Raw genomic sequence first — 10,862 nt, forward strand, 5'->3', positions numbered from 1 at the left:
CAGAAGCAGCCATCTGCAGACCGGACATAACTGCAAGAGAAGTATGCTGCCTTCCAGGTGCGATGATCAAGGATGTGACCGATAGGATACCAAAGCTCTTCAGCTCCAAGGACGTCCACCCATTTCTTCTGATACATGTTGGCACCAATGACACGGCAAGGAAGGACCTACCGACAATCTGCAAGGACTTTGAAGAGTTGGGGAAGAAAGTAAAGGAACTGGATGCACAGGTAGTTTTTTCTTCTATCCTTCCAGTAGACGGGCATGGCACCAGGAGATGGAACAGGATCCTTGATGCAAACAACTGGCTAAGACGATGGTGCAGACAACAAGGATTCGGATTCCTGGACCACGGTGTGAATTACTTGTACGATGGACTCCTCGCCAGAGACGGACTACACCTCAACAAACCTGGGAAACACACATTCGCCAGAAGACTCGCTACACTCATCAGGAGGGCGTTAAACTAGAAGAAGAGGGGACGGGAAGAAAAACATTAGACTCGAACAAAGACGACCCAGGAAAACATACTCAGAAGGGAGGTAAGAACATTTCTAAAACAATCCACAGTGAGGAGATTGGAACAAAACAAAATCCTCTGAACTGCATGCTCGCAAACGCCAGAAGCCTGACAAACAAGATGGAAGAACTAGAAGCAGAAATATCTACAGGTAACTTTGACATAGTGGGAATAACCGAGACATGGTTAGATGAAAGCTATGACTGGGCAGTTAACTTACAGGGTTACAGTCTGTTTAGAAAGGATCGTAAAAATCGGAGAGGAGGAGGGGTTTGTCTCTATGTAAAGTCTTGTCTAAAGTCCACTTTAAGGGAGGATATTAGCGAAGGGAATGAGGATGTCGAGTCCATATGGGTTGAAATTCATGGAGGGAAAAATGGTAACAAAATTCTCATTGGGGTCTGTTACAAACCCCCAAATATAACAGAAACCATGGAAAGTCTACTTCTAAAGCAGATAGATGAAGCTGCAACCCATAATGAGGTCCTGGTTATGGGGGACTTTAACTACCCGGATATTAACTGGGAAACAGAAACCTGTGAAACCCATAAAGGCAACAGGTTTCTGCTAATAACCAAGAAAAATTATCTTTCACAATTGGTGCAGAATCCAACCAGAGGAGCAGCACTTTTAGACCTAATACTATCTAATAGACCTGACAGAATAACAAATCTGCAGGTGGTTGGGCATTTAGGAAATAGCGACCACAATATTGTGCAGTTTCACCTGTCTTTCACTAGGGGGACTTGTCAGGGAGTCACAAAAACATTGAACTTTAGGAAGGCAAAGTTTGAACAGCTTAGAGATGCCCTTAATCTGGTAGAATGGGACAATATCCTCAGAAATGAGAATACAGATAATAAATGGGAAATGTTTAAGAACATCCTAAATAGGCAGTGTAAGCGGTTTATACCTTGTGGGAATAAAAGGACTAGAAATAGGAAAAACCCAATGTGGCTAAACAAAGAAGTAAGACAGGCAATTAACAGTAAAAAGAAAGCATTTGCACTACTAAAGCAGGATGGCACCATTGAAGCTCTAAAAAACTATAGGGAGAAAAATACTTTATCTAAAAACTAATTAAAGCTGCCAAAAAGGAAACAGAGAAGCACATTGCTAAGGAGAGTAAAACTAATCCCAAACTGTTCTTCAACTATATCAATAGTAAAAGAATAAAAACTGAAAATGTAGGCCCCTTAAAAAATAGTGAGGAAAGAATGGTTGTAGATGACGAGGAAAAAGCTAACATATTAAACACCTTCTTCTCCACGGTATTCACGGTGGAAAATGAAATGCTAGGTGAAATCCCAAGAAACAATGAAAACCCTATATTAAGGGTCACCAATCTAACCCAAGAAGAGGTGCGAAACCGGCTAAATAAGATTAAAATAGATAAATCTCCGGGTCCGGATGGCATACACCCACGAGTACTAAGAGAACTAAGTAATGTAATAGATAAACCATTATTTCTTATTTTTAGGGACTCTATAGCGACAGGGTCTGTTCCGCAGGACTGGCGCATAGCAAATGTGGTGCCAATATTCAAAAAGGGCTCTAAAAGTGAACCTGGAAATTATAGGCCAGTAAGTCTAACCTCTATTGTTGGTAAAATATTTGAAGGGTTTCTGAGGGATGTTATTCTGGATTATCTCAATGAGAATAACTGTTTAACTCCATATCAGCATGGGTTTATGAGAAATCGCTCCTGTCAAACCAATCTAATCAGTTTTTATGAAGAGGTAAGCTATAGGCTGGACCACGGTGAGTCATTGGACGTGGTATATCTCGATTTTTCCAAAGCGTTTGATACCGTGCCGCACAAGAGGTTGGTACACAAAATGAGAATGCTTGGTCTGGGGGAAAATGTGTGTAAATGGGTTAGTAACTGGCTTAGTGATAGAAAGCAGAGGGTGGTTATAAATGGTATAGTCTCTAACTGGGTCGCTGTGACCAGTGGGGTACCGCAGGGGTCAGTATTGGGACCTGTTCTCTTCAACATATTCATTAATGATCTGGTAGAAGGTTTACACAGTAAAATATCGATATTTGCAGATGATACAAAACTATGTAAAGCAGTTAATACAAGAGAAGATAGTATTCTGCTACAGATGGATCTGGATAAGTTGGAAACTTGGGCTGAAAGGTGGCAGATGAGGTTTAACAATGATAAATGTAAGGTTATACACATGGGAAGAGGGAATCAATATCACCATTACACACTGAACGGGAAACCACTGGGTAAATCTGACAGGGAGAAGGACTTGGGGATCCTAGTTAATGATAAACTTACCTGGAGCAGCCAGTGCCAGGCAGCAGCTGCCAAGGCAAACAGGATCATGGGGTGCATTAAAAGAGGTCTGGATACACATGATGAGAGCATTATACTGCCTCTGTACAAATCCCTAGTTAGACCGCACATGGAGTACTGTGTCCAGTTTTGGGCACCGGTGCTCAGGAAGGATATAATGGAACTAGAGAGAGTACAAAGGAGGGCAACAAAATTAATAAAGGGGATGGGAGAACTACAATACCCAGATAGATTAGCGAAATTAGGATTATTTAGTCTAGAAAAAAGACGACTGAGGGGCGATCTAATAACCATGTATAAGTATATAAGGGGACAATACAAATATCTCGCTGAGGATCTGTTTATACCAAGGAAGGTGACGGGCACAAGGGGGCATTCTTTGCGTCTGGAGGAGAGAAGGTTTTTCCACCAACATAGAAGAGGATTCTTTACTGTTAGGGCAGTGAGAATCTGGAATTGCTTGCCTGAGGAGGTGGTGATGGCGAACTCAGTCGAGGGGTTCAAGAGAGGCCTGGATGTCTTCCTGGAGCAGAACAATATTGTATCATACAATTATTAGGTTCTGTAGAAGGACGTAGATCTGGGTATTTATTATAATGGAATATAGGCTGAACTGGATGGACAAATGTCTTTTTTCGGCCTTACTAACTATGTTACTATGTTACTATGTTATGTTACTGTGTCCGCTGCCCACGTTGTGGCGAATTTGCACGTCATCGGTACGTCGGGACGACGCTTAGCTACGGCCCTGTACAGACGGAAGTGTGAAAGAGGCTTAACTTTAGCCCCAACACTAACCCTAACTATAGCACTAACCCTAACCTGCCTTATCTGTTTTTTTTTTACTTTTTAACAAGATGGCTGACTGACACAGCTGTTGCCAGCAGCACTTCTAACACTGTTTCTGCTCTAATCTCTCACTGACATCTGAGGAGAAACAGCGTTTTTATGAGGCAGATCGCCCGGGAAAGTTCATTGCTACAACACACTTTCTTAGTGATTTGTCTCATTGGCTGGCGTGATGCTGATGTCATCAGGACCTGAACCAACCAGGTCTCGATAAGGTCGGGGGTCACAGCAAGGGTTGTGCGCCGGAATCCCATCGTTATAGCTAGCGCCGATGTTTATCGTTGGCGGTCACGAAGCGGTTAAGTTAAGGGTACCATCATTTCTGTCCAGGCCTATTTCATGAGTTTTTTTTTTTTTAAATTCTGTGGAAGCATGGTTAAAAGGCAATGTCTGACTTTAATTTGTTCATTCTCATAGATTTTTGATTTGTTATTATTTTTGTCAGATTCAAGTTATTTCTGTGAGCATTCTGGGTTTTCTGTCATTAAACGAGGGATACCAACAATTTTGACCACGTGTGTAGGAGGAATTAATATTTTGACTCCACAGCCACTTTCTGGAAATCAGCACGCAGTGGATGTTGGAGAGTGAAAATTACAATTTTCCATTTTATTACCCAGCACATAATGCTCCAGGAGACACACACTGCAAATTAAGTGGATTCTTCTCACTATAATATTACTAAATACAGGGATCCTAAATGTTGTTTGAGCACACTGCAAGACTCAGAAGTGAGAGCGGATTTTGCTGGATTGGTTTATAGAAACTGTTACTTTTCAACAGCCTTTGAGCCACTAGTAGTGTGGGAACCTCTGTTTTTCCATTGACAGATGATGGACCTGAGTGGGGACTTGGCTTTTTGTGAGATGAGAATAAGTATTATTTTCGCCTACATAACATTGATTGGCTTCTTTTTATTTGATAGTTGGGAGGCTGAATGAACAAACAGTTGAACACCACGCACTACTGGCTCATCCAACAAGGTGGACTGTCATTGTCTTGATGAATAATTAAAGGGAACCTGTCACCCCCAAAATGGAAGGTGAGCTAAGTCCACTGTCATCAGGAGCTTATCTACAGCATTCTGTAATGCTGTAGATAAGCCCCCGATGTTACCTGAAAGATAATAAAAAGAGGTTAGATTATACTCACCCAGTGGCGGTCCCGCTGCGGTGGGCTTCACTGGTCTGGTCCGGCGCCTCCTATCTTCATTCCATGACGTCCTCTTCTGGTCTTCATGCCGCGGCTCTGGCGCAGGCATACTTTCTCTGCCCTGTTAAGGGCAGAGCAAAGTACTGCAGTGTGCAGGCGCCGGGAAAGGTCAGAGAGGCCCAGCGCCTGCGCACTGCAGTACTTTGCTCTGCCCTAAACAGGGCAGACAAAGTACGCCTGCGCCAGAGCCACTCCGTGAAGACCAGAAGAGGATGTCATGGAATGAAGATAGGAGGCGCCGGACAGGACCAGCGACGCCCTTCGGCCGGACAGCTGCGGGACCGCCCCTGGGTGAGTATAATCTAACCTCTTTTGATCATCTTTCAGGTAACATTGGGAGCTTATCTACAGCATTACAGAATGCTGTAGATAATCCCCTGATGACTGGGCTTGGCTCACCTTCCATTTTGGGGGTGACAGGTTCCCTTTAAAGTTTTTTACATAGCTTGCCATTTTTATCGACAGTTTATGTAGAAATGTTCAAAAATCTAAAACTCAAGGATATTTTATTAAAAAAAAAAGTTTTTTGTCTTGGCAGATGACTGTACCAGGAGATCAGAGGGACAGCTGACATCTTCAATTTTTAAATCTGATAATCTTGAGATCCTACAAGATACAACTAAAGTGATTGCTGTTACTCCAGATATATCGACATCCATTCACAGCAAAGATCTGTCATCCGATCCTATGAAACAGGTCCCATCTTCTGATTCATTACTGACTACTAAGGAAAATCAAAGTCACAAAAGAGGCATTAAAAAACAAACTGCTCCTAAAGCAAAAAAGTCATTTTCATGTTCAGAATGTGGGAAATGTTTTAGGAAATCAGATTTGGTTATTCACTGTAGAATTCACACAGGGGATAAGCCTTTTTCCTGTTCAGAATGTGGCAAATGTTTTAACAGCAAATCAGATTTGGTTATTCACTGTAGAATTCACACAGGGGAGAAGCCTTTTTCCTGTTCAGAATGTGGGAAATGTTTTAACCAGAAAGGGAGTCTAGTTACTCACCAGAGAACTCATACAGGGGAGAAGCCCTTTTCCTGTTCAGAATGTGGGAAATGTTTTAACCAGAAATCAGATTTGGTTAATCACCATAGAATTCACACAGGGGAGAAGCCTTTTTCCTGTTCAGAATGTGGGAAATGTTTTAACTGGAAAGGGAGTCTAATTAGTCACAAGAGAACTCATACAGGGGAGAAGCCTTTTTCCTGTTCAAATTGTAGGAAATGTTTTAACCAGAAAGGGAGTCTAATTAGTCACCAGAGAACTCATACAGGGGAGAAGCCCTTTTCCTGTTCAGAATGTGGGAAATGTTTTAGCCAGAAATCATATTTGGTTAGTCACCAGAGAACTCACACAGGGGAGAAGCCTTTTTCCTGTTCAGAATGTGGGAAATGTTTTAAATGGAAACAGCTTCTTGTTAGTCACCAGAGAGCTCACACAGATGAGAAGCCTTTTTCCTGTTCAGAATGTGGGAAATGGTTTATCCAGAAAAAAGATTTGGTTATTCACTGTAGAATTCACACAGGGGAGAAGCCTTTTTCCTGTTCAAAATGTGGGAAATGTTTTAACCATAAAGGGAGTCTAGTTAATCACCAGAGAACTCATACAGGGGAGAAGCCCTTTTCCTGTTCAGAATGTGGGAAATGTTTTAGCCAGAAATTATATTTGGTTAGTCACCAGAGAACTCACACAGGGGAGAAGCCTTTTTCCTGTTCAGAATGTGGGAAATGTTTTAAATGGAAACAGCTTCTTGTTACTCACCAGAGAGCTCACACAGATGAGAAGCCTTTTTCCTGTTCAGAATGTGGGAAATGTTTTATCCAGAAAAAAGATTTGGTTATTCACTGTAGAATTCACACAGGGGAGAAGCCTTTTTCCTGTTCAAAATGTGGGAAATGTTTTAACCAAAAAGGGAGTCTAGTTAGTCACCAGAGAACTCATACAGGGGAGAAGCCCTTTTCCTGTTCAGAATGTGGGAAATGTTTTAGGCAGAAATCAAATTTGGTTAGCCACCAGAGAACTCACAGAGGGGAGAAGTCTTTTTCCTGTTCAGAATGTGGGAAATGTTTTAAATGGAAACAGCTTCTTGTTAGACATCACTGCAGTCACACAGAGGAGAACCCTTTTTCGTTTTCTTAATGTGGAAAATATTTTACTTGGAAATCAACTGTTGATAAACATCAGAGATTTCACATAGGGGAGAAGCCTTTTTTATGTTCATAATGTTGGAATAGTTTTAACCAAAACATAATCGTCTTAAAGGGGTTGTCTCTTGTCATTCCTCATGTTTGCTGACAAAAGGTTAAAATTAAACTTTATTAATTCCAAATGTAAAACTATACCGATAATTCACCCCCTGAAGGTTAGTCAGTAGGTGACTAATAGAAAAAACATGTACCCCACAGTTCAGTATATAGGGTGAGGTGATGTATATACACTCACTCTCCAAGCCTCTCATTTCTACGGACATCGTCCTCACCAAAGGCGACTCATCAGGAGACTATTTAATAGTGACCTATATTGAAGCGAGACTAGACAAAAAAAAAACAAAATCAGGTATCATGTTATCCGAAACAGTCAGAAAACTAGCCACATATTGGCAGATCCCAGACCTCAAACTATATATTTCGTAAGTTTATAAGCCACTCCAGTGTCAGGAATAGATAGTATGTGACAATACATTATAATTCTTGTGTTTTTCTCCTATAGGGACTGCCCTAGTTTGGTATTGTAACAGCTGTTAATTAGTAGTGCAGACAAATTGTCCTAGACTAAACTCCGTTTTCAGATGGCCCAATATATACCACTCAGGGAAAACTTACCTGCTCCAAAGATCAATAGCAGCTTCTAACTAATGGCCATGCTGCGGCCTGTCAAGGAATGAGTGCAATATCGTTATAAAGACTAGGGATGTGTGCAATCATAATGTCTGGAAGATCTGTGCCATTATTTAGTATGAATATGGAGATTATCTCTGAAAGTTAAGTGTTCCCTGAGCGGTATATACTGTATTGTCACATACTATCTATTCCTGACACTGCAGTGGCTTATAAGCTTACGAAGTACCGTATTTTTCGCTTTGTAAGACGCTCCGGATTATAAGACGCACCCCAAATTTTGAGGAGAAAAATAGGAAAAAACTATTTTTTAATAAATTGGTGGGGCGTCTTATAATCCATGTGTCTTATTACTTACCAGGGGTTGTGGTTGTGGTGGATCAGGGTCCCAGGCTCGTTGCCGGAGGCAGGAGTGGAGCATTGCTGCAGGCTGGGATGAGGGGGTCTGCAGGGGGCTCCTGTGCTGCAGGGGGGCTCCTGTGCTGCAGCCTGGGATGAGGGGTCTGCAGGGGGCTCCTTTGCTGCAGGCTGGGATGAGGGGTCTGCAGGGGGCTCCTTTGCTGCAGGCTGGGATGAGGGGTCTGCAGGGGGCTCCTGTGCTGTAGGGCTGTCTCCGCTGCTGCGGGGGGCTTTGGCGACATTTTGTGAAAGACCAGAGCCCCCCGGCAGTTCTTCCATGCGTTCCAGTATGACTAATTCCGGGAAAATGGCCGCCGGAATCTCGAGAGATGAGATCTCAGCGCTGAAATCTCATCTCCCGAGATTCCGGCGGCCATTTTCCCGGAGTCAGTCATACTGGAACTAACTCCGGGAAAATGGCCGCCGGAATCTCGAGAGATGAGATCTCAGCGCTGAAATCTCATCTCCCGAGATTCCGGCGGCCATTTTCCCGGAATTAGTCATACTGGAACGCATGGAAGAACTGCCGGGGGGCTCTGGTCTTTCACAATATGTCGCCAGAGCCCCCCGCAGCACTGGAGCCTTCAGCATCACCCGGGGCAGCAGCGGACAACCCCGGCAGTGGCGGCGGACGACAGCGGCGGCAGGCGGTAGCGGCGGCGGACACCCCCTCCTCCCAGCCTGTAATGGTAAGCAGTATATCCGCTTTGTTAGACGCACCCACATTTCCCCCCCAAATTTGGGGGAAATAAAGTGCGTCTTACAAAGCGGAAAATACGGTATATAGTTTGAGGTCTGGGATCTGCCAATATGTGGCTGGTTTTCTGACTGTTTCTGATAACATGATTTTAGTTTTTTTTTTGTCTAGATGAAACGCATAGAAATGAGAGGCTTGGAGAGTGAGTGTGTATACGTCACCTCACCCTATATACTGAACTGTGGGGTACATGTTTTTTCTATTAGTCACCTACTGACTAACCTTCAGGGGGTGAATTATGGGTATAGTTTTACATTTGGAATTAATAAAGTTTAGTTTTATCCTTTTGTCAGTGAATCTTCTAATCCATTGATCATTTTATATATAATTATATCTTATTAGAATGTTTTTTCTCAGTGAACTCATTCCTCATGTTTGGCCTCATTAAAATAAAAACACTCATACTCCGCTGGCGGCCGGCTCCACTTCAGCGGTGTCGAGACTCACTGTCCCGGGGCTTATGTGAGGTTGTTACATCACACGAGCCCTGCACCCGATCAGCGGCAGCTTCACTGTTCCTTCCTTCGGATATATTGACCATGAACTGGAAGCCAGGGCCGCGGCTGCTCTCTGCCTCATGATGGTTGATTTGTTCGAAGGTGGGGACAGTGACGTCAGCGCTGATTGGGCACAGGGATCACATGACGTAACAACCTCAAAAGAGCCTGAAGAACACAAGCGCCAACTCCAGTGAAACGGCGCCACCACGGGAGGTTTGTATGAGGATTTTTATTTTAACAGGACCAAACATGAGGAATGAGAAGGGCTTGTCCAACTAGTTGTCAACCTTTATAAACAGCAAAAATCCCACACAGGGAAAAGCCATTATTATACCTAGAGGGTGAGAAATGAATTACAGGAAAATCGTATTTTGTTAACCTTCAAAAATAACTCAGACGGGGAGAACCTATATATATTATTGACAAATTGTACAAAACATGATGCGCGCGGCGTGCGTTCAAGGTGAGAATATTGTATGGGAGTTTTATAGGATAAACCAAATACCAACAGAAAATAAATGACCCAAAACAAACATTTATCAGTAAAAATAACTCCTCTTTATTAGGTAAAGTATGAAAGAACATGCAATTAAAAACAGTTTAACCCCTTAAATTTGCATTTTTATTTTTTGATCACCTTCCTCCCAGACCCATATCTTTTTTTAATTATCATTATTATTTTCCCGTCTCCCATGGCAGCACACCTGAGAGAGGGATCCGCCCAGTCGGGACAGGAAACCTACCGAAACAAAAGGGTGGTACCTCTCCCTCGCTTCAGTTGGGTTTCCTGTCCTGACGGGAACCCTTGTGCTGAATCACGGCGGTACTTTTTTGTTTTTATTTTTTAGTTGATAGAAGATCCACTTACCCACTCCCGTCCCGGCACTTGAAGAGCAGGCAGGACGCCTGTATGTCGGCCTTCGGGACGCTGGTAGCGCTGTCCGCAGATCCTTCGGGCTCTTGCGCACGTGCGGGCGTCGGTCCAGCGCAGTCCGGATCTCTGGAGCCATTCTGCGGCTGCCACGCCGCTCTCTCCCCCTCTGCTGGAGCGACTTCCGGGTGCGCGGCTGGCATTCAGTGCAGAGCACGCTGGGTATGGGCGTGCCTGCGTGACGTCAGAGAGGCGCGCCGGATCCAAGATGGCGGCGCCCATGGATTGAAACGCCGGTAATTATGTGAGCTCTCCGGTGGTGTTCTGGAGGGGGAGAGGAGCAAGAATTGTTACCGAAAGAGGCGGAGAGCGCTGTGGAACGACCCCTTATTAAGGGGGTGGCTGCAATAGATCGCTGCTCATTCCCATACAGTTTCCAGAGATGGAGGGTATGGAGCAGCAGCAGCTATTACAGCAGCAGCAGCAGCAAGAGCCCTTATCAGGCGATACATCTGCTCGTCATCATCCTAAGAAGAATAGCCGCTCAAGTGGAAGGAGCAGCAATCATCCTAGTCGGACGTCTCAGGACTCTTCGACATCCAG

General features: G+C 43.8%; 1 protein-coding gene across 1 annotated transcript in view; it reads left to right on the plus strand.

Moving 5' to 3' along the window:
* Nucleotides 1-7,432, plus strand: part of LOC138662946 (zinc finger protein 182-like) — an 81,171-nt gene extending 73,739 nt beyond the window's left edge. Inside the window, exon 11 of the mRNA XM_069748959.1 lies at nucleotides 5,428-7,432. Coding sequence (XP_069605060.1) covers nucleotides 5,428-7,034 — 1,607 coding nt within the window. The 3' untranslated portion in view covers nucleotides 7,035-7,432. The remainder of the gene's footprint in view (nucleotides 1-5,427) is intronic.
* Nucleotides 7,433-10,862: the final 3,430 nt, after the last annotated feature.

Source organism: Ranitomeya imitator, chromosome 2 (assembly GCF_032444005.1).
Source record: "Ranitomeya imitator isolate aRanImi1 chromosome 2, aRanImi1.pri, whole genome shotgun sequence".
Taxonomy (NCBI): Eukaryota; Metazoa; Chordata; class Amphibia; order Anura; family Dendrobatidae; genus Ranitomeya; species Ranitomeya imitator.